The sequence below is a fragment of the Callospermophilus lateralis genome, chromosome 2 (genome assembly GCF_048772815.1).
Source record: "Callospermophilus lateralis isolate mCalLat2 chromosome 2, mCalLat2.hap1, whole genome shotgun sequence".
In the NCBI taxonomy this organism is placed as follows: Eukaryota; Metazoa; Chordata; class Mammalia; order Rodentia; family Sciuridae; genus Callospermophilus; species Callospermophilus lateralis.
The window spans coordinates 195562758-195587071 of record NC_135306.1 but is presented as its reverse complement, the minus strand read 5'-3'; the positions used below and the strand labels follow the sequence as shown (position 1 = coordinate 195587071).

The following is a 24314-nucleotide window of genomic DNA, read 5'->3' as shown; positions in this document are numbered from 1 at the left end:
AGTGTTCATAGAATAGTTAATGAATTTTCTCTGTTTTGTAAAGAAGTTATATTTTTAGGAAAAATTAACATATATTTTGTAAAACAAAGATGTCCTATTAAACCCATGAGCAATTTTAGCATTGATTCCTGCAAAAAGAAAGCCCAGTGGACCTCTCTTCATATATTGAACTTATTTATAAATTTCCACGACTTAAGGTCAGATGATGCTCTCTGAAGGAAGGAGTTCTCACGGAGACAGCTACTATTGCAATGTTTTATTTGAGGGAAACTGTGGCCACCAAGCAAGTTGTTCGGAAACAAATGCTTTTCAACAGCCTTATTTCTGATCTCTTACATTCTCTCATTGTCTTTCATCATTCAACAGACCCATCTTCAATGACATTAGAAATATAATCCCTCTAGAAGTATAATCATTCAATTTTTAATAATCACAATGAGGCTGCTTTACTCGGGTTTTAAAGAAAACATTGGAGAAAACTTATATTACTTTGTCTGAAGGGCAATCATGTTTAGAAAGGCAAATTTAGGTCTTGCCTAATCTCAGTGCAACTTGGAGAAAATTGTCATCTGAGGAGACTGGGAATGGAACACCTGATAGGAAAATGGATCTAAACGAAAAATAATTCCCATTCCTTCAAAAGTGCAATAGAGAAAAAGATAGGCATGGTAATCATCTTGGGGAGCACAAATGTGTTCGTGTCTTCAGGTTAATGGGTGCCTAGTAATTACAATTTCTTAATTTGGGCTTGGACTCAACAATACCCCCTAGAGCAGTAGACTTACTATATTTGTATCAGCACCATCACTCAAAGAATAAAAATGAAGCATGAAAAGAGATTTTAATGTGACACTAATTAACCAGAACCCTTTTCCCAAATTAATAGTATTTTAATGATTTTAGGTGTTTTTTTTAACATTTTACATCTTTGTGTGGTACATTATGGTAATTTAATCGGTGCATATCAAATAAGGATAATAATCATTTACGTATCTTCAAAAATTAATCATTTTTATTTGTTGGAAATTTTATTTTTACTAGTTATTTTGAAATATCTCATAGGTAGATCTACTCCATAAATAATCTACTGTGTTAAAGAACCACGAATGATTCCTGCACTAAAACTATATTTTGGTTAATGTATAGACTAGATTTCAGGAAATCCTATCCCAGTCTACTGAGAAGTAAGACTTGAGAAGACACTGAAATTACTTGCAGTATCTGTACTACATTGCCTTATATCTATCAGTTTTTATACTAATTTTGTACATATAACACTTTCATTTATTTTACTAAAAATAGAGTATTACACTAAATATGCTTTAAAATACATACATATCATTATATAAATATATACTATATATAATTGTACATTAGAGTCAACATCTTTAAACAACACATAGAAATATGTTCATACTAAAATAATTGACACATCATAAAATATCACTCAGAACATGGCACAGACCCTGGGGTACCATTTTTTTATGCTGTATGTGATTCTTGGAATTTTGTGATATGGAAGACCTCTGCAAACCAAAGATAATAATATGGAAGTATCCTGTTAAAATGAAAAACACAGATTATACATCAATCTGATAGCTTTTCCTACTGCTTCCCTCTGTACTTTATCTCTGGGGGAAAAAAAAACGTCTCAGTGTAGAGATGAGACTTGGATGACAATTTTATTGTCTCAGAAATCTGAACAGCTGCACAAAAACACTATGACTTTTCATGATAACAATCAAGATATTTTTTTCAATGATGTATCCTTTTTTTTTTCCTATTATACTGTGGGTATTCTTTTTTTTTCCTATTATACTGTACTGAGAAATCTATTGAGAATAGGTACTTTAGAGTTCTAATATGATGCTTATAGGAATCCAGAAGTTTACTGATCACTTACTGATCACTTAGGTATCTAATTTTTGGAATCAGTATAATGAGGTTGTTAAGAGATAGAATAAAAAACATTATGTGAAATATTATATATGGAAATAAGTTGAATATTGTGTGAAAACAAGTGGCATTTTGTAAGATATCCACAATGTTATACATTTAAATTAATAACAGTTACCCTCATAAATTCAGTGCTAATTGAAAAGGTACTTACAGAGCACATTTACAGAAAGAAGAATAGATGCACTCTTATGGTGGGAAGAATGTAATGCAAGATTGAGATCTTTTTACCTACAAAAGAGTCAAATAAAGTCAAAGGTAAGGATGATAGGCAAGATTAAAGGAGGGAGACCGTTCATTGGTGGCTGTACATAATAAATGAGTGTGCACAAAATTTTATACTTTAAGTACCTATTATAAATAATAGTACACAAAAGTTGTTTTGGAAAAAAAACTATTAAATCTTAGGGTTTCTTTGAAAACATCATACTAACATGCATTAATTTTTTTAAAAAGAGATTCATTTTACATAGGAACTAAGATAGTAGAAATAAATCTTGAAACATTCATTGCTTTTTTTATATCTATAGTCTCACATTAAAATGTTTTAAAACCTACATTTACTCATTCATTACTCATGCAAACCTCTGTGCTAATAACTGTGCTAATGTAGAGGCACTCACATGGGATGAGTTTTTGAAAGAGGACCAGTGTGTAGTAGAGATCATGAGTTGAAATGAGGGAGTTGGTATGGAAGTGAGGAGGAATCAGACAATGATTAATGAAAGAAGTAGCCTGTGAACTACCATATCTCTAAATTGTAGTGCAAGAGGCTTTATCAGAAATAAAGAATCAGGTGGATGAAGAAGGGGACCCAGCAGCCACCAAGTAGGGAATAGATTTCAGTTTCAATAGAAGTCTGCTTTCATTAGATAGCTGGTATGGTTATGAGAGCCATGAAACAGACTGGTAAATAAGTCCTGGTCCATTTCTGACATTGATTAATTTTGTGACAAGGACAAAGAATGAAAAGTTCAGCCTCTGCTGAAGTTGTGTCATTATTCTCAGGAGAAAATACTCAGAAAAGAATCTAATTAATGATATTTGAATAACACAAAGAAGTGACTGCAGTGGCTTAGGAGATTTAACTCCCAACAGTCACTATGTGGAAATAAAATGTGGTCCACTTATCATTTAGGCACCAGAGATAAGGACAGACAGACTTTCTCATCTTGGGTATGTCTCTGAGTGGCTATGCTTAAGAGTAATTAAAAAAATGACTTGACTCAGCAACGAAGAATCAAGTCGTGACAGGTGTGTAAGTGACTGGTTTCATACCTTCATACTCAAGTAAGTAAAACCCTCAGTGTAATAACCAATGGTGTTTTCCTGATAGACCTGTGTGTTTTCAAGTGTTTGACTAAGTTCATTTGTCAATAGAATAGGCCTGTAGAACTTTTAATTATGCATGTTTTAGAAATCCACTCCTTTATAAAATCTTTCTGCAAGGGTGTGGTACATGTAAATTTGAGTTTATTCTACTTTTATTCAAATATTAATAGAGGCAACACATTGCAAATGCCAGTGTATGCCAATGGTCCATCCCTATTTTATTTAAGTCTGAAGTCATATAGTCAGGAACTGCTTATAAATTTGGAAGCAAAGTTAATAAAGTTCTTATATTAGACACTTCAATGTTCATTTTAAATATGATAATGCTTCTTATCAGTGACCCTATGGACTATTTTTTGAGGGTAAAGAAAGTGATGTACAGAAAGAAATCATGTTCTGTCTCAAAATAACATTTTGCAAGTATGCATAAAAAATAATTCCTAATTTATCATTCCCTTATTGATGTCTACAACAGATTATTACAAGAACCAGAAGAATGGAAAGTGGAAATTGTTCAACATTAAGTCAATTCTTTCTCTTGGGCATCACCAATAACCCTCAAACAAAAGTGGTTCTATTTCCTGCATTTCTAGTAGTTTATCTCATTATTCTCCTTGCAAATCTCGGAATGATCATTTTAATTAGAGTGGATTCCCAGCTTCACACTCCAATGTACATTTTCCTGAGCCACCTCTCATTCTCTGACCTCTGCTATTCCACAGCAGTTGGACCCAAGATGCTGGTGGACCTTTTGGCCAAGAAGAAATCAATTCCCTTTCTTGGCTGTGCTCTGCAGTTCTTCATCTTTTGTACCTTTACAGACGCTGAGTGCATGCTGCTTGCAGTGATGGCCTTTGACAGGTACAAAGCCATCAGCAGGCCCTTGAGCTATGCACTAGACATGTCCAGCAGGGTGCGCTCCCAACTACTGGCTGGGGTTTACCTTGTGGGACTAGCAGATGCTTTGATACACACAACACTAACATTCCGCTTATGTTTCTGTGGTTCTAAGGAGATTAATCATTTCTTCTGTGACGTCCCTCCTCTCCTGTTACTGTCTTGCTCTGACACACAGGTCAATGAGTTAGTGATATTCACCATCTTTGGTTTCATTGAACTGAGTACCATTTCTGGAGTCCTTGTCTCTTATGGCTACATCATCTCATCTGTCTTAAAGATCCGCTCTGCTGAGGGGAGGCTTAAGGCTTTCTCCACCTGTGCCTCCCACTTAACTGTAGTTGTAATTTTCCAGGGCACTATGCTCTTCATGTATTTCCGACCAAGTTCTGCCTACTCTCTGGATCAAGATAAAATGAGCTCACTGTTCTACACCCTTGTGATTCCCATGTTGAATCCTCTGATTTATAGCCTACGTAACAAAGATGTGAAAGTGAGCATAAAAAAACTGAAAAATAAAATTTTATTTTAATAAATTCCCTACAAATACATATTATACAGAATTTTATAATTGGTTTTTCTTCACAACCCATAATATAATGTGAAATTGCCTCTAATATGTTAATATAATATTTATTTTAGTGAATTGCCACATACCAATTGTTTCTAGTTTATTAAACAGCCTATACTTCATTATGTGTCTTAAATTTAAATATGGCCATATTTAGTTTGGGAAAACATTTCAGTCTGTATATAGTGTATTAAAGTATCATTTATTTGGTGTATATTTATGCATTTAAACCTAACATTCTAAGAGTTGTTAGGTTTTCAGTGTGTGCCTTTTGCATTACCGTGTGCATCATTGATTTTCATGGCATAAAAATTTTCAATGCAAATGAGCTATATACACTATTGAAAATTAGAAACACTAATTAATTTAACTTACAAGTAAGTGACATTGAACTATAACACACCTTGAAGTCATAAGTCCAGGTGATCAATTTAAAAGCAAATACAAAAAAATCTAGACATCAATGAAGTAATGATGCCTTGTAATGGAGATGTTTAGCTTCAGATCTAAGCAATGATTAGAGATACAGTGAGGTGGGGTGGGGAGCAAAAAAGGATTCCAGATGAAGATGAGAATTAGAGCCAGAGGTGCAGGAAAATGACTCTAGATAAAATAAAGTACAAAATATAAGGAATATGGAGCAAAGTGCTTTTGACTTGCATTCCCCTAATGATAAGTGAAGTTGAATTTTTTTTTCACACACTTAGTAATTATTTGCGTGCCTTATTTAAAGAAATGTCTATTCAATCTTCTCTAGAACAATTTATTCAAGTTCTTTTTTTTTCTTGCTTGTTTTCCTCTGAATTGTTGAGTATAAAAGGAGAAATAAATTTGGTTTTATACTGAATGATAGGGTTACTATAGTCAGTAATAATGCATGTGCATTTCAAAATAAGCAGAATAAAAGATTTTGACTATTTTACAATAAATAAATCATGGGTCTTTGAGATAATACATATGATAATAACCTTCTTTGAGATAATGAATGATAGTCACCTTTCTTTTATTACTATGTAATGTATATATGACCCTTTTAAATTGATGCTTTTTTTGTAAAAAGTTTTAAGAATAAAGAAATGTGTTATTTCTAAGTAGTCACAGGGTGGGCTTCTATTATTATAATATTTGCAAAACTGGGATACTCTAAGAGCAATATTCCATATCTAAGAATCAAGATTCATTTCACTATGTTCAACCTATTGATAAAAATTCCCAGGATCCCAGACCAGTATATAAAGTTTATAAAAGTGTAAGTGCTAATGCTTCTTTTAATCTTCATGTTTTTGATCTATATAATAGTATGTACTAAATAACAGATAAATCCACACTCCTTTCCACTTACCCAAGAAAACAATATTAGGCATATGGATACATCTATGCATTTGAGAATAAAGATATTTTGACATGACTTAGGACTACCAAGGTTATAGTCTGAATAACTAAAAAAAAATTCTATATGGTACTGATTGTAAAGTTTAATACTAACTTTATAAAATACCATTATCTATCAATGAAAGAAAAGATTTCACTAGACTTACGTGTTTTCAAAGTTTCATTTTTCATTTTTTATCTAAGACTTGATGTCACACCATACCCGAACAATTTGTCAATTTTATGACAATTAACAATAAAATGAAGAAAATTTGTTAATGAATGACATCAATAAAGTCAACCCTGTAATGAAATTCTCAACTTTATCATGTCCATTCAGTTTTTCTTCCTTTATTCCCTTTTTCAGTTCTGGTTAAGTGGGTACATTTGTGATTCCCAAATAGTACTTTCCTAAAGATATTATTTGTAGGGATTCTGTCTTTGGAAATGTACGGGGAAGCATTTCAATGGTGAGGAAACTCCCAGGTAGAGAACAGGCACCATGTTTCTCACCCTTAGAATGTCCTATAATCTCTCTTAGGATCTAATAATATAGCTAACATATATGCTATGTCTAGCTGGTATGGCAATGCCCTGAGATGCCTCTGTGTTGGAGCCTCATCAAGCCTTGACCTTGATTACAGGCACATAGCTCTTGGGAGTACAAGAACTTGTTTGCTAGATAACTACATTGTTTCATCAAGCTCTGGTGCACCTAGAGCTGACCACTAACAGTAACTTTAGACAATGGACTTTCTTGAGAACTGAACAAAGCTCCTGACATTGCATATTGTAACTATGAAATGTAATAATAAGCAACCTTACTGATATTCTAAACAATAATTTGGTTATGATACTAATGACCTAATGTAACCTATTGATATAAATAAACGTAGCCTCTTGGACAAAAAGCCACTTTGCCAATTTCCCTGCCTCTGTACCTCGTCTGTGTCTCCTCTTTATTATTATTCCTTATAATTATTCTTTCCATTGCTGTTTATTAAGTCTTCAATGAGAGATTGTGAGCATTCTTTGCTGAAGGACAGCATGCCTTATGATTTTGATTCTTTCACAGCATTGTGATTGAGTCACAGAATGGAAAAACAATAAGAAATGAAGATGAATTCATGGAGTAACATTTGAGTGCTCATTAGATATAAAATTATAGTGAATTGAGGATATGCAATATATTTTGAATAAATATTTTAAGATTTCAAAAACAAATAAAATGGTCATATATTATAAATTAGTGATTAAACAAAAATATGAAAATTAAATAGAGAGTATTCTTCTAAGTACTTAGAAGATAGTTCAGCTACTGCATCTAGCTGTGCTCAAGTTTATGATGTCCAAACACTAAGAGAATCTTGTTGAGAAACTGCAAACATGGCAATAAGTTAGAAGGATTGTTCAACTCTGTGAAATTCTTAATTATCAATTAAAATTGTACAAGATTAAAGGCGTAAAAGATTGTAACTTTTCTAGCTGTCATTATAAAATATCCCAGGTGAGAACTCTAAAAATATAAGGAAAGCACAGGAGGCACCCATTCTTTTCAAAGTGGCATAAGTGGTACCCTAAGATAGGTTGTATCAATGTGTAGTAAAGGAAAAAAGCACATGGATAAGAACTGGGGGAATGTGGCTTTCCAAAACAGGTCTAAAGGTTTGTTTCTGTTACACATATTCTCAAACTACACATATACTTTGTTCCTCTTTCTTATGAACAGCACCATGGGGCTAATAGTTTCATTGATTCTGCCTCAGCTAGACAAGGATAATACAGATTGCATTTTATAATGTAAAATATGCACATATTGGGCTGGGATTGTGGCTCAGCAGCGGAGCACTCGCCTAGCACGGGCGGACCCGGGTTCAATCCTCAGCACCACATAAAAATAAAGGCATTGTGTTGTTAAAAAAAAAAAAAATGCACATATTCTATTTCTTCTATAGGTCAAATTAATTTGCAGTTTTCATTCTTACAGACACTATTCAGTGACTTCTGATTTCAGTTCAACATTTACTAAAGATGTTCATGTATTCACAGGGGACAACACAGAACCAGAAATGTAATTACATGTTTGCATGATTTCAAAGCCTGAGGGAAGTAGCTTCAGAGAGTTTAACTTCCAAATGTTGCCTGTTAAAATACAATGGTATCTGCTCAGTGCTCGGTTATCAATGAATGACTCATCTCTGGTAAGCTCCTGAGTTTCTAGATTTAAAACTGTAAGATTAAAAACTATATATATCACTTTAGAAAACAAATGGGAATTTTGTAAATGAATCAAGTTATACCTTCTAATGTAGTTTTATGAATTCTAAAGTCTAATGATCAAAAATACTGTATTCGTTTCAGAACTGGAAAACTCTAAGTGAACATGATAGTATTCATAAAATAACATTATTTTATTTATATTTAGGATGATAATCAAGCCTTTACTTATTTTATCATTGACTAAGGATATATAGGAATGTAAGGTTTGTTAAAATTTGAAGGATGATTTAATTGATTGTAGAAGCACACAGTAATAAGAAAGCATACAAATTTAAAATATACACATATACATTCTCACCATATCTTAGTACAATTAAGAATCATACACACATGCACAAAGATTACATATTACTAAATATAATACACTTAAAGAAAGGAAATTTATATATGTATGGACAAATAATTGGCCCTCATCTGTTTTCACTTTCTAAACAAATATGTACTTCTAAAAATATATATAGTATATGTATTATGTGATATAATGAAAGATTATGTGTCAAATTATGAGGGGTTTATAATTTCTGTTTGACCATTATTTTTTAATAGATCAGGAAAACTAATCCTCTCTGTTAAGAAGTTATTTATAAATAGCCAGTGAGCCTTATGTCAATCCAATATATTTTTTGGAAAGAAAAAAAGGAACACTTATATTGTGTGTCATCAAATATAAAAGACCACAAAAACAAGCATAGTACTCATTGTTTCTACAACTCACACAGTGGTCTTTAAAATCAATCACAAGTATTGATCTTGAAAAAAATGCCTTTTATTTTTTACATCTAGATGGATGTTTTCAAGCATAGCAAATATTTAATCATTTATATCACTGCCTAAGAAACCTAAGACTATGTTTATTAAATATTATTTTAAAGACTTACTGAAACGTGAGTGTATCAAATATTATTTTATAAAAAAGTGAAAGTTCCTGAAATATAAATGATGTAGAAAGACATTTACCTCATGAATTATACAATTTCTGTCCAAATATCTATTCATGTCTTTTGTCAAAAGCACACAATAGGGGTTGGGGCTGTGGCTCAGTGGTAGAGCGCTTGCCTAGCATTTGTGAGGTACTGAGTTTTATTCTCAGAACTGCATATAAATAAATGAATAAAATAAAGGTTCATCAACAATCAAAAATTTTAAAAAAATAAGAAAAAAGAATACAATGTCTTTTGTAGAGGAGAACACATGACTTGATTTTTTAGGATAAAAAATTACAGTTATAAAATATGTTCTGTCCTATTTATATTCTGGAAGAAAAAAATGAATGAAATAAATATTTATTATGTTTTGAGCATTTAGACAAGAGAGGAGAAGAATGGACAGGAAAAATTGTTCATCCTTGAATGAATTCATTTTCTTGGGAATTACTAGTAATGCTGACCTCAAAGTGACCCTTTTCATCATGTTTCTCATGGTTTACCTCATTAATATTCTGGCAAACCTTGGAATGATCTTCTTAATCAGAGTGGATGCCCAGCTTCACTCTCCAATGTATTTTTTCCTCAGCCACCTCTCTTTCTGTGACCTCTGTTATTCCACAGTAGTTGGACCCAAGATGCTGGTGGACATATTTGCCAAGAAGAAATCAATTCCGTTCTTTGCATGTGCTGTGCAGTTCTTGACCTTCTGTATCTTTGCTGATTCTGAGTGCATGCTGCTGGCAGTGATGGCCTTTGATAGGTACAAGGCCATCAGCAACCCCTTGCGGTATGCAGTAGACATGTCCACTAAGGTGTGTTCACTGCTCATGGCTGGAGTTTACCTCATAGGACTGACAGATGCTTTGATACACACTACATTAACATTCCACTTATGTTTCTGTGGGTCTAATGAGATTAATCATTTCTTCTGTGATTTACCTCCACTTTTCCTCCTTTTCTGTTCTGACATACAAGTCAATGAGCTGGTACTGTTCACCATTTTTGGATTCATTGAACTGAGTACCATTTCCATAGTCCTTGTCTCTTATTGCTAGATCATCTCATCGGTCTTAAAGATCAACTCTGTCGAGGGGAGGCTCAAAGCTTTCTCCACCTGCGCCTCCCACTTAACTGTAGTTATAATTTTCCAGGGCACTTTGCTCTTCATGAATTTCCGACCGAGTTCTGCCTCCTCTCTAGATGAAGACAAAATGACCTCACTGTTCTACACCCTTGTGACTCCCATGCTGAATCCTCTGATTTATAGCCTAAGGAACAAAGATGTGAAAGTGAGCATGAAAAAAATGAAAAATAAAGTTTTATTCTAATTAATATCCTGCAAATACATATTATAAAACAAATTCAGAATCATGTTGTTCTCTTCAAAACACATATTATAATATTAAATCGTCACTAATATCTTAACATAATTTTGATTTTATTGAATTTTTACATGCCAAATGTTTTAGATGATTCAACATTCTATACCTCACTATTTGTCTTCAATTTAAATGTGATACTCTTTAGTTTTGGAAAACTCTTCATTTTGTATCTGAGTGTAGTAAAGTGTCATTCATTTTGTGTTGATTTATTCATTGAATTATCTTAAGAGTTCTTGGTTTTTTAGTGTGGGCCTTTTGCATTAAGTGTGTGCCTTGATTTTCCTAGCAAAATAATTTTAATATAAATAAGCTATATTTTGTATGGGAAATTAGAAACAGTAATTAATTTAACTTACAAGTAATTCACATTGAACTGTAGCACACTGTGAAGTCAAAAAGCTAGGTATTCTATTTAAAAGCAAGTTTCTAAATATAGACTTCAGTGAAGAAATGATTTCTTGTAATGGAGGTTTTTAGTTTTAAATTAAAGCAATGAGTAGAGATACAGTGGAAGTTGGTTGGGAGAATAAAGAATTCCAGATAGAGATGGGAATTAAAGATTCAGAAATGGGCAAGTAAATGTCTGTAGATAAAATTAAGTGCAAATGTAGGGAATATGGAGCCAAATGCTTTTGATTAGCATTTCAGTAATGATAAGTGAAGTTGAAATTTTCTAATATGCTTGGTAATTTGTATGTCTTCTTTAAATAAATATCTATTCAATCTTCTCTAAAACTTTTTATTCAAGTTCTTTTTTGTTTTCATAGTTTTTCCTACTGAGTTGATTGAGTACCAAGGGAAAAATAAATTTGGTATTCTACTGAGCGTAGTATTAATGCCAGCTATTACTATTACTATAGCCCAATTGGCAACGCCTTCTCTTATCTTTGGAAAATAGATGTCTCTTTGAATCTCCCTGGCCCAAAGTCAGAGAACATGGTAAAACATTTGGCCTTCCTTATCACAGTCTGCATTTGCAAACACACTTCCCACTTGAAAAATTTTACAAATTATTATACATCTTTACAATTCTACATAGTCCATAAATGTTGTGAAAAGCTAATAAAGGGGCGTTCAGCTCCTGGAGTGCTGATCTCTTTCAGGCCCATGTACAAGTAAGGAAGAGTAACAGGAAATAGAAACTTAACTACGTTAAACTTTTTTTCAGAGATTATTTATTTATTTATTTATTTGCTGATGGTCCTAAGATCAATTATAGTGTGAATTTCTGGAAAAGATTAGTTAAGATTTTCTGTGGAGTTCGGGGTACCAGTACAAATTAAGAATACAATTAAATGAAAAAGAAATTGTAAATAAAGGACATAAGTGAAGTCAACCTTGTAATGAAATTCTCAACTCTGTCACTTCCACTCAGCTTGTCTTGCATTCTTCCCTTTATCAGTTCTGAAGTGGGCACCTTTGTGATTTACAAATAATACTCACCTGAAGGCATTATTCTTTCTTTTGTTCAGTTTAATAAATCTTCAACTTCAATGAGAAACTCTGGCATTCTTTGCTGAAGAAAGCATGTCTTATGTTTTTGATTCTTTCACAACATTGCGACTGAGAAACAAAATGGAAAAAAACAGTAAATAAAAAAAATCAATCCATACAGTAACGTGTGTGTGTGTGTGTGTGTGTGTGTTGCTGCAGATTGAACCCAGGGCCTTATGCATGTGAGGCAAGCACTCTACCAACTGAGCTATATCCCCAGTCCCTCCATAGAATAACATTTGAGTGCTCATTAGATATAAAATTATAGTGAATTGAGGAAATGCAATGTATTTGGAATGTTTTACAGCTTTCAAAAACATATAAAAAAAGTTGTATATTCTAAATGAATAGACAAAAGTGTGCATATTAAGTGAGAGCATTCCTCCAAGTAACTCTAAGACAACTCAGCTGCTACATCTGGCTCTGCTCAAGTTTATGATGTCCAAACACTAAGAGAATCCTGTTGAGAAAATGCAAACATGGTCATTTGTTAGAAGGATTGTACAACTCTATGAAATTCTAAATTATCCAATCTACATTATCCAACAGTACAAGCTTAAAGAATTAAAAAATGGTAGCTTTTGTAACTGTCATTATAAATGTCCTGTATGAGAATTCTCAAAAAAAATAAGTAAAGCAAGAGGCACCTATGCTTTTCAAAGTGGCATTAGTGGGACCCTATTGCAGGTTGTATAAAAGTATAGTGATGGAAAAAACTCACAGGAAAGAATGTAGGCAGTGTTGCTTTCCAAATACAGGCTTAAGGGTTTCTGCTTGTGCCATATATTCTCAGTTTACCCATTGTCTCTTATTCATCTTTCTTATGAGCAGCAGCACTGAGAAAACTCTGCTTGAAACACTGTGACAGTTCAAATAAATTAGAAGATTCATGAACTGAAGTGCGTAAACACATTTCATTTTCCTCTGTATGACATTCTGCAGTTAGATCATGGAAGGATTGATTTGATCTTCATTTAATCATTTGTAGAAAGCATGAAATAAACAGAAGGAAAGTCTAACTGCAACAAGTGTGCATCTTATGCTCAAAGATACATGTCTATAGGTATATGAAAACCAGTTCATAAGTTACAGTTTTCATCTCCCTGAATTTGTTAAACTAATATTTTTAAAAAATCACTTACTCTGAATATTTCTTAGAATATGCATGAATTCACTAAGAATTTAGGCACATAGCCTTGAGTGATTGATACATCTTGGGATTCTATGCTAATGGGAGAACCTGTATTAAAGGTTTTTAATTCATTCTGTCCACTTCAATCCCCATCAGTCCCTTCACTGCCCATCTCTCCACATTATATCTTCCCTCATAGATCAGCATTGACTAATGGAAAATTGTATTGTCACATATGATATTGCCAATAACTGTGTCACTGGAGTTCAAACTACAGGAATGTTTCTCTATCTCCCTTTATTTCCTTCAGCCTTAACACAAAAATACCTGAACATAACAATAGCACCTAATGGTAGATTTGATGTCTGTACAACCTAGTGAAAGCACAGATTCCTACTGGGGATTGGCTGTATAACCACATTTGTTAGAAGATAGCAGTAATCATGATCAGTAACTGAGGAAATGAGAAGTCACCTGTTAAAGACAACAGCTTTTAACTCCTGGAACATCTCTCTCTCTAGAAGCATGCTAGGGAATAAACACCCAAAGAAACTCTAAGTCAGTGATATGTAGGACATTGTCACTCTTCCTCATTTGACATAGTCCTCCTCTGTAAAAGAGCTTAAATTAGATTATCTGTAAGGTTCTTTCCAGTTGGCATTTTCTCCACTATTATATCTATAATTCTACTACCAATTATTCCTGTTCCCACTATTGGAGATATTGAAGACATAAATAAATAAATAGCTAGAGCACTTGTGTTGTGAAAAACCACATACTTTTAAACATAGCCTCCAACTGCCCTGCCATTCTGCATTTGGACTTTAATAGACACAGGGAAGAACTGGTTATAAAACTATGAGTATTCAGTTCAGTAAAAGTTAAAATCTCGGTACAATAAAATGACCTAAAGAAAGACTAAAGTAAAAATTGTTAACATTATTAAATATATCAATATATACTAGTGTGGATATGTAACAACTTCAAATCTTACACACTGGAAGTAGGAGTCAGAATTGAGTTTTCACTGGAAGACTATTTAGCAATCTCTTGTATAGCTAGGCATGTCCCCAAAGTACTATTCCTTTGAGAAACTGATGTGACTCCATTTTTGAAAAATCAGCTTTTACCTCAAGGCCTGTCCAAAGGGAGGGGGCGTAACCCTTGTCTTTAGAAAAACCCACAAAGCCACCCTGCTGAGTTGTTTGTCTGTAAATAACAGCAGAGATCTGCTGGCACCAGGTGTCCCAGACTCAGTTATGCTAGTTCCTAGAAAGAACATGAAGACCCATAGCAAGCCCCTAGCAACCACCAATCAGCGTGAGACAAGGAAAATACCTGAAATGCCAGATGACCCTCCCAGTAGTTTCATGATTGATAATATGATTACAAAACCCTGCAGTTTGGCATATATACTCTTGCAACCCCTCATGGCCTAAACCAGTCAGTTCAAATGTATCCAACTCTTGAACTAATCAATCACCCCTACCCAACTTGTTCCCACCAGTCAATGTGCTAATCAATGTTAAGAGTTGTTAGATTTTCCCGCAGGTATGAAATGATGTTGTGTCACATAGAGTATCCCCCAAAACCTATAAAATCTCACTGAACAAAGGACGCGACTCAGTCCTCAGGACCCCTGCATTGGAAATGGTTGTGAGACCAGGCTCACTTGCAATAAAGACTCTTATGTGATTACATCAGATTCAGCTCCTGGAGGTCTATTGGGGTCCCATGAATCTGGCATTACACCTTCTTTTTTAAAAATTGAACTTAATAGAGATATGTATATGTGTGTTTGTGTGTGTATATATACATATATAGACATACAACCAAAATTTAGGCAGAATGATCAGTCTTATTATTTGCACTTTGACAAATAACAGGTTGTCTCTGTTTATTAGGATGCTGCATATTAAGGAAAATGTCCCATCAATATACATAACCAAATGTATGGAGGAATCTCATAGGAAAGTTAAGGAACACAGGCATAAGGAACACAATGTGAATGATTCCACTTCAATATCAATTTTTAAATCACGCAAAATTAACCATCAATTTTTGTACCAGCTTTAGTTAGGGCCCTGTTGTGATGGCAAAAAGGTGCGACTTATGCAGTCCAGGGGGAGAAATAGAGAATGCCCATGTTCTTCTACCTCTGCCAATGCTTTATTCACTTAAATCACTCAATACAATTCCACCCTATAAGTTCTTCTTATATATATATATTTTTTTTTTTTTTCAGTTGTTGATAGACCTTTATTTATTTATTTATATGTAGTGTTGAGAAACAAACTCAGTGCTTCACACATGCCAGGCAAGTGCACTGCCGCTGAGCCACAGCCCAGTCCTCTATAGGCTCTTAATCAAGAAAAAGACAATCCTTATGTCTAGGCACTGTTAATGTCCAGCAGATGCAAACTCACTCAGACCATGGTGACCAGTTCTGGAACCAAGGCAGGCTATTCCTGGCATGGAGTGGACTACCTGTTGAGGAGAGGGTCATAGGGAGAAATTGAGGCTTTCACCAAAGTCCAGATGAGGCAGTAGAGTTTGAGAGTGATGAGGATCACACAGAGGCTCAGGGAACAATGACAAGTAATGAAATGTCAACTCCTCATGAGGTTTGCCAGCTCGAGTGCATCCTTGTTTCAGCTGACTGAATCCCTGTTCATTTGCTCTATCATTTATACTAATTTTTTTTAACCCCCCTTTCAATCCTTATCAGCTACTACTGGATTTCTCAGTGACATCATATACCCTGGGGTCAGAAACATCTGGTCTGATGGTCTCCACCCTGATCTTCTCTCCTTTTCTGCTTATCAGACCAGGACAGCCTGCCAGGGGCTTCACTCTGTTTATCAGGGTGAGGGGAAGTAACTTGTTTGTGGCCATACTGGAGGGATCTGTGGGTGTGCCTGGTGAAACTGCATGTTTCAAATTGGAGTTTTTAAAATGGAGTTGCTTAGGTTCAGGCCCAAGGCCATCCTCACACTGCTGGAGAGCGATGAGAGCAAGGCAGAGGATCAGGCAGATGAGAAGAGCTGGCTGTCAGTCCAGGTCCTCATCAGGCTCTCAGGCTTATGTGAATCAATGTTGCTGGCTGAATGTGTGTTCATTTGCTCCATTATTTAAACCAAATTTGGGGTTTTTGACCGCCAATTCAATCCTTATCAGCTGTCAATGGGTCTCTCAGTTACATCATTTACTCTGGGGTTAAAACATCTGGTCTGGTGATCCCAGACTTGCTTGTGCCTGAGGGCCATAATGAAGGGCTCCATAGGCATACTTGGTGAAACTGCAGGTTTCAAACTAGAGTTTTAAAATGGAGTTGCTCAGGCTCAGGCCTAAGTTCATCCTCACAGGCCTAAAACAATTTTCTGAAATGCTTGTTCTGTTCTGAGTTTTTTGGTTCAGCTACGAGATACAGAAGTGTTTACACTTCTGAAAATTCCTTTGCTCTCCTTACTATTTTTTTTTAAATACATATATCATTTTTAAACATATATAGCTTAAACATTTTATGTACACCTGTCCTGGAAGGTTTTCAGAAATCAAACCCTGTTGACTGTCAGATTTTAGCATTATGTTATCCTCTCTAAACCTCAAGCAGTTTTTGTAAACAAAGCATATTGAAGCTACGCTTGTGGGATTAATAAAGCACAAACCCCTCGCATGATATTTTATAAAATAAATACTTTTTTATGTTCACAAAAATCTGCAGTCAGTCATGCTTATACAACCGAGATATTAGCATTCTCAGGCACTGCTTTTCTGGCTTTGAGCAGCAGAGATCCGTGAAACTGATTTTTCTTTGATCACGATCATGCTTTGAACATGTGATGATGGCTCTTCACAGGACCAGGTAGCTGTTTTCTGAAGGAAGGAACTTAGAAACAGGTGCCCATAGTTGTATGTGAGGGCAACAGTGACACCAGGAAAGCTATTTACATACAGATGTTTTGTTTTTGTGTCACTCTCACTTGTTTCTGATCTTTTAAAATTACCTTAAGCTTCCTAATAGGATGGCCTTAGACCTGAGCCTAAGCAACTCCATTAAAAAAAAAAAAAAAAACCTGCAGCTTCACCAGGCACATCCACAGATCCCTCCAGTATGGCCTCAAACAAATTACTTCCCCTCACCCTGATAAAGAGAGTGAAGGCCCTGGCAGGCTGTCCTGGTCTGATAGGAGGGAAAGGCCAGAAAATCAGGGTGGGGACCACCAGACCAGATGTTTCTGACCCCAGGGTAATTGATGTCACTGAGAAATCCAGTGGTAGATGATAAGGACTGAAAGGGGGGTCAAAAAAAACCCCAAATTTAGTATAGATGATAGAGCAAATGATCAGGGATTTAGCAAGCCTAAACAAGGAAGCACTGGAACTGGCAAACCGGATGAGGACCTGACATTTCATCACTTGTCATTGTTCCCTAAGCCTCTATGTGATCCTCACCACTCTCATACTCTACTGCCTCCTCTGGACCTTGGTGAGAGCCTCAAGTCCTCCCTAGGACCCTTTCCTCAGCCAATAAATAGTTCACTCCATGCCAGGAAAAGTCTACTTTGGTTCCGGATCTGATCACCTTGGTCTGAGTGAGTGTGCTTCTGCTGGACTTAAAGTCTAAGGCTTAAGACTTTTTGAACTTAGCATGTCATTAGCTTATCTTGATTAAGTGTGGTTTGCAGTGCTTAGAATTAATCTAGAGTTGTTTGCTGTGAATTGATTATGTCTATTGCAGTGCCTAGCATTAAGGATTGTCGTTTTCTTGATTAAGAATCTATAGAGTGAAATTGTATTGAGTAATTTGAGTGAATAAAGCATTGAAAGGGGAAGAAGCACGTGGACATTCTTTATTTCTCTCCTCGACTGCATATGTCACAATTTTACCCCCTTGTGACAACTCCTGACCCTGAATAAAATATTTTTTAAAGGCTGTTTTCTTTTAAAACATAAATTCCTTTGGGAAATATGTATTGATGGGGAGTAGGGTTTGTGCCACATGGCCTGCAGGGATTACTCTGTTTATGAAGTTGGTATTTGGATTCTGAATGAGCAGAGTGTAGCCTGAGGAAATGAGGCATCCCTGGAGACAAGGGAACTTGTGAGGGGGAAAAAGAGGAATGCAACTAGAAGGTTCCCAAGGATATTTCCACCTCCTCCAAATGTGCACCTGAGAATTAATAAAGCTCCATTAGGTCCTTGAGTGAACCTCTGAGAAAGTTATTGGTGATTACTTAGAACAGAGCTCTGCCTCTATAATATCTCTCACAAAAGTAGACTTGGTATTTTAGTATTACAATCATCAATTAAAAATGAAAATAAAACATCTAGAGTTATTAAAAAATGTCAATAATAATATTTTACCAACAGGAAAGGTGGTGCATGTTTATGATCTCAGATACTCAGGAGGCAGAGGCAGGAGGATTACAGGTTCGAAGCCACCTTGGCACCTTAGTGAGATTTTTGTCTCAAAGTACATATATGTATAAGACTGGGTATGCAGCACAGTAGTGAAGTGCCCCTCAGTTCAATTTCCAGTACCAAATGGAGGGAAAAAACACTTTTCCAAAAATCAAAAATATATTAACGTCAATGAACTTCCTGCTGATAATTGTTCTGGCTTTCTACACTCAAAAATGTTCAACTTATTTTACCTTGTTGTCATAAAAGAAGAATGGAGGGTGATACAGGGTTTACATCATTACAGGGTTTACAAGTCCTCTTCCCTGATTTTATATATGCTTTCAGTTATAAAATACACTAAGTGTGTTGTGGGATGTGCTGGAAGTGCTAATGAGCCAATTATGTGATTATATTGTGCACATGGACTGATATATAACAACAAAGCCATCATTATGTACAACTACAAGGAACCAATAAAACTGAGGGAAGAGAAAAAATATACTGAATGTTATCTATCCCCAAACCTCATAGTAATTCAGCAATTTATAAAATATGCAATTTTGACAGGATATTTGTCTTGCATTATTGACCTCACAGAGTTGGAAAGAAATGAAAGATGTTATTGTGTCTCTTAAGTATTTGTTCTGTACAACTTTAAAACAGATATTTGCTGCTTCTTTTTTTTTCTTTTAAGAAAATAATAAAGAAGAAAGTGACTTTAATGAAAGAATTTGAACTTTGAAGGAAGACAGATGTGTTTTTGAATCTGTATGTGGTTACTTATTAATTTTATGACCATAATCAGGCTTTATTTTCATCTCTTAAACAGAGCTTTAATAAAAATCTTACAAAATTTTATCAGTTATATAGAAATATATCAGATATTGTTCAATAGAGTTTTTATAATGATACCGTTTTAGTTTCAGTATGTGAAGTCCCCCTAAAGTTCATATGTGAGATAAGGCAAAAATATTCAGAGGTGAAATAGTTAGATCATGAGAGTTGTAATGCAAACAGAGGATTAATCCACTGTCAAGGATTCACGGGGTAGTAACTATAGACAGGTTGGTTATGGTTGGAGGAGATAGGTCACTGAGGGTATGCTTTGGGGTATGTATGTTGTCTCTGGTGAGAAGAGAGCTCTCTGCTTCTTGCTGGTCATGTCCTGAGCTGCTTTCTTCTGCCCAGCCTTCTGCCATAATGTTCCATCCTAATGTTCTGCCTCACCTTAGGCCCAGAGCTGTGGAGTCAACTATCTCTAGAGAGACCTCAGAAAACATGAGACAAAAATAAACTTTTTCTCCTCTACATAGTTGTTGTCAGTTCTTTTTTTTTTTTTTTTACAGTGACAAAAAACTTAATACTCATACTAGGTCAACCATAAAGGACTAACCTCCTCATGATAAAAGAAAGATAAATGATAATGTTCATAGCATCCTGTCATGAAATAGTCATCAAGCTGTAGCTCCTTTATGTCTGTTTGTTGTAGTACTAGGGAGTGAAACCAGGGGTGTTATATTTATGAATGACATCCCCAGCTTTTAATTTTTTTTTTTTAATTTTGATGAAAGCTCTCTCAGACTCCCAAGTCACTAGGATTACAGCTAAAGGCCTGTTCACCTAGCTAGTCAAAATCCAGTTGCAAGTGGCAGGCTCAGGTCATGTTTATGTATCTCTGCCCAGTCACCCTAGGAGTTAGTACTCCTGACTCTGTCTCCTTTCTGGTTAGAGTTTAGCAGAGGCTTCTCCATGACTCTCCCTGCCAATCATATCATCACCTGCTTAAGCCATTTGCCCCCAAATACAGACTAATTTTCACAGACCCTACACTCTCAAAAACTGAATTCATTCATTCATCTTAGAGCATCTTATTTTATATTACTCTCTGGGGCCCCATCTCAAGAGCCATGGCTAGAATGGCAGGTAAAAAGAAGCAATATCTATCTGTTGTGATGAATCCATGCATTTCAGAGAACATTTTCTATTGATTTTTCAGCTTGAAAAAGTTCTCTTCAATCTCAGGATGCCACTTCTGTCTTCACTATTGAAAATCCATATGGGCCAGAGCCCTATTTCACTACTGGTGTGGAAGGACAAATTACTTTTTATGCATACATTTCCCATTCTAAGGAAGAGCACAGGCCCAGAATATATTTTTCACTGTCAGAAGACTTCCCTCATTAGTTTATCCTCTCTCTCACAATTCAACTTCAACTTTGGCTTTCATTTTTTTCCTCTTCTTTTCTTTTTATTTTATAGGCATACTTCCTGTGTAATGATATGGGAGTAAGTCAGCCCATCATCCCACCATTCATAGGTAACAGTTCCTATTGCTGACTCTCAGTGCATTGCAATATTTTGTAATGGCCACCACTTGTATATACTGTATCACTCTGGAGAATGCATACAAAATACTGCACTAAAAATAACAAGTATCTGAAGACTGGAGGAATGTGACCTAAACTAAAAACAATCAATGGTCAACTTACATTAACCTGTTAAAATTCTCCCAACAGGAACACTAGAGAAGATACTACGATAATGAGGCAAGAGATTAAATAATGAATAAGATTTAATTAATGAATCTGAAATATGATTAGAATATAGACAGCTACAACATAAGAAAATAGACAAACAAAATGATGATCTTGAAAGAATCACACCAAGGATTCCTGTGGACAATGTATACAAGTTTAGTTTTTATCTGAAATTGAAAGGGTATTCAGAAAACAAATAGGTGTGAATTGAAATTTAATAATATATTTTAGATTAGGTAGGATTTATACTGGTGAACTCTTTGAACAGATGAGCACATTTTTTCCATAGGAATCAAGATTAATTATAAATAATCTTCCTGAATCGAATTTGTTTTCTTTCACACACATACACATAAACACAAAAACAGGATGATGAAATACCATTGATTTATCCATTTTTTAAAGAAATTGTGGGGAAAAGGGGTTTAGAGAAAGAGGAGAAAATGTATAATAGGATACTTAGAAATTGATGAGTTCCCTTAGATTGATGTTTACTATTTCAGCTTTAAAACAATAGACAGAAGTTATATTAATAATGTAAGAGATCCCAGCTCCAAGGTTAACCTTCAACCTTATTCTGTGTTAGAGATTTCATTATTCACAGATCTGAGGAATATCCATGTTAAGTTGACATTTCCAACAGTTAGAACCAAAGATCAAGAAACAGACCTTATTAAAGTTGTCTGGTGATTTTCATGTCATCTTAAGAAGCCATTTTCGGCGAATCATTTTTCTAATGGCATTTTTGACATCTTTGTTCCTTAGACTGTAAATTAGGGGGTTCAACATAGGGATAATCAATGTATAGAACACAGAGGTCACCTTGTCAATATCCAGGGAATGATCTGTGCTTGGGCGCAAATAAATGAAGATCAGGGTGCCATGGTAGATAGTGACCACTACCAGGTGGGAAGCGCAGGTGGAGAAGCCTTTCCTTCTGGCCTCGGCTGAACCTGTTCTAAGGATGGCTGCCAAAATGCAGACATAGGAGAGGAGAACTGTTATAAGACAGATACCTTCCACCAAGCTAGCAAAGACCACCAGAATGATGTCATGCACGTGAGTGTCAGTGCAGGACAGAGAGAAGAGCGGGGAGATATCACAGAAGAAATGGTTAATTTCTTTGGAGCAGAATGACAGATGGAAAGTATTGCTGGTGTGAATAATTGAGCTCAACGTTCCCCCCACAAATGCTCCAAGTGCAAGCTGACAACATGCCCTCTTTGACATAATAACAGTATAAAGGAGTGGGTTACAGATTGCAATATACCTGTCATAAGCCATGGCGGCCAAGAGGAAGGATTCTGTGTCAACCAAAGAGCAGAAAAAATATAACTGTGCAGCACAACCATTGTAAGAAATGGTCTTCTCATCAGAAATCAAGTCCATAAGTAACTTAGGGGCAATGACAGAGGAGTAGCAGGAATCTATGAGGGACAGAATGCCTATGAAAAAGTACATTGGGTTGTGCAAGTGGGAACTGGTGGTGATTAGTAAAATCATCCCAAGATTCCCCATCAGGGTAACAGAGTAGATGGAGAAGAACACAGCAAAAAGAAGACTCTGAAGTTCTGGATGGTCACTGAATCCCAAGAGAAGAAATTCTGCCTTCACAGTATCATTCTCCAACCTCATCATCTGGGGTGCATCTGGCTTTCTGGAGTCCTGACAGAGTAAAGATTGAAGTGTTAAAAACAACCCGACACTGTCAAAGGAAAATATTTTTTTAAAAAAAGAAAAAAAGGTCAAAATAATTGTAATAATGATTGCTAATCTACTTGAGTATCCTGATAGCAACCAGGTATGTCCACAATTAGTTTATTACGTACATTTAAAATTAATTTGGTTCATGTCATTTTACGGTATTGTTTAAAGGTATTGTTTCCCACATTAAATAGGGCCATCATCAAACCAGTTGCAGGGCTGTACACTTGGGCTTTAGCTTTAATTTTCTTTCCTTTCTTTTTTTTTTTTTTTCTTGTATCATCAGTGTAGAGTAATTATGGCTAAGCACCTGATGTGGGCAAAGTGAGTAAACTATTTCCCTTTTGTGTTGTCTTGTTTATTTCTATAACAGATAAAAGTGCTGCTGTTCTAAGTACAGTCATGTGGGTGGAGCAGTAGGTCTGTATTTCTCACTTTGAGATGTCGCTTCTACCTTGGAGGAACCAAGGACCTCCTCCTTCATGTCTGAACTCCACTGATAACACAGAAAGAACACGATTCTGTATAGTTACTTCCATACGGACTGCTCCTCAGTAGTTGCAAGATCTTGGTGGCACAACTATGTACCAAGTTCAGTTTCTTCATCTGCAATATGAGAAAGATAGCACCTTTCGCCAAATGCACATGCTGAATTCATTGGCTTCCCGTCTTCAGTATACTCCCACTCTTGTCCATTCTCTGTTATCAAGTGTCACTATAACAATTCTGGGTGAATCCAGACATCTAATATTTGTTCAAGTCTGAAATCTAAACATGGAACAATGATTTGTCATACTTACAAATTTACTCTGTTTAATTCAAGAAGTTATAGTAATTGAAAACAGAAAGGTTTTCATTACCTTTTCAGGGAATAACTGTATAAAGTTTTGAAATAATCTTACCTTACTTTCTCTCTAAATTGTTTCTGCTTTTTATTGCTCTTATCTATAACTCTCTAAGTTGTATATCAATATTTGCATTAAAATTATCCTTGTCTGTGTGTATTTTGTCCAGCATAGAGAAAGCTGACTTTTCTCTCTTCCATGGAAAAGCCCAGATTTTATGTATGTATAATTTATGTCAGAATACCTGATCTTTCAAATTAGTTTTTCTTAATTCTCTTTTGTGCCAATTATAGAAGTTTAATGAATGACAAGAAAGATCATTGAACATACACATTTTATACTTGTATGGTCATAATTTTAGGTTATGTGTGTGTTTATCCATGTATATAAAGACAGGTCCTTTCATGATTCATATCACACACAGCTCTTTCCCTATGGATAGCAATCTTAAACCTTTATTATTCTATTTATGATCCTACTT

The 24314-nt window shown here is 35.2% G+C and overlaps 2 protein-coding genes and 1 pseudogene across 2 annotated transcripts; 2 read left to right on the top strand and 1 right to left on the bottom strand.

Moving 5' to 3' along the window:
* The first annotated feature begins 3784 nt into the window (after positions 1-3784).
* LOC143391732 (olfactory receptor 5W2-like) lies at positions 3785-4717 on the top strand. The gene has a single exon (XM_076844481.2). The coding sequence runs from the start codon at positions 3785-3787 to the stop codon at positions 4715-4717; it is 933 nt and encodes a 310-aa protein (XP_076700596.2).
* A 5008-nt stretch (positions 4718-9725) lies between these two features.
* On the top strand, positions 9726-10661 carry LOC143391731 (olfactory receptor 5W2-like; annotated as a pseudogene).
* Positions 10662-21977: 11316 nt separating this feature from the next.
* Positions 21978-22919, bottom strand: LOC143390452 (olfactory receptor 5I1-like). Its single transcript, XM_076842838.2, has one exon. The coding sequence runs from the start codon at positions 22917-22919 to the stop codon at positions 21978-21980; it is 942 nt and encodes a 313-aa protein (XP_076698953.2).
* Positions 22920-24314: the final 1395 nt, after the last annotated feature.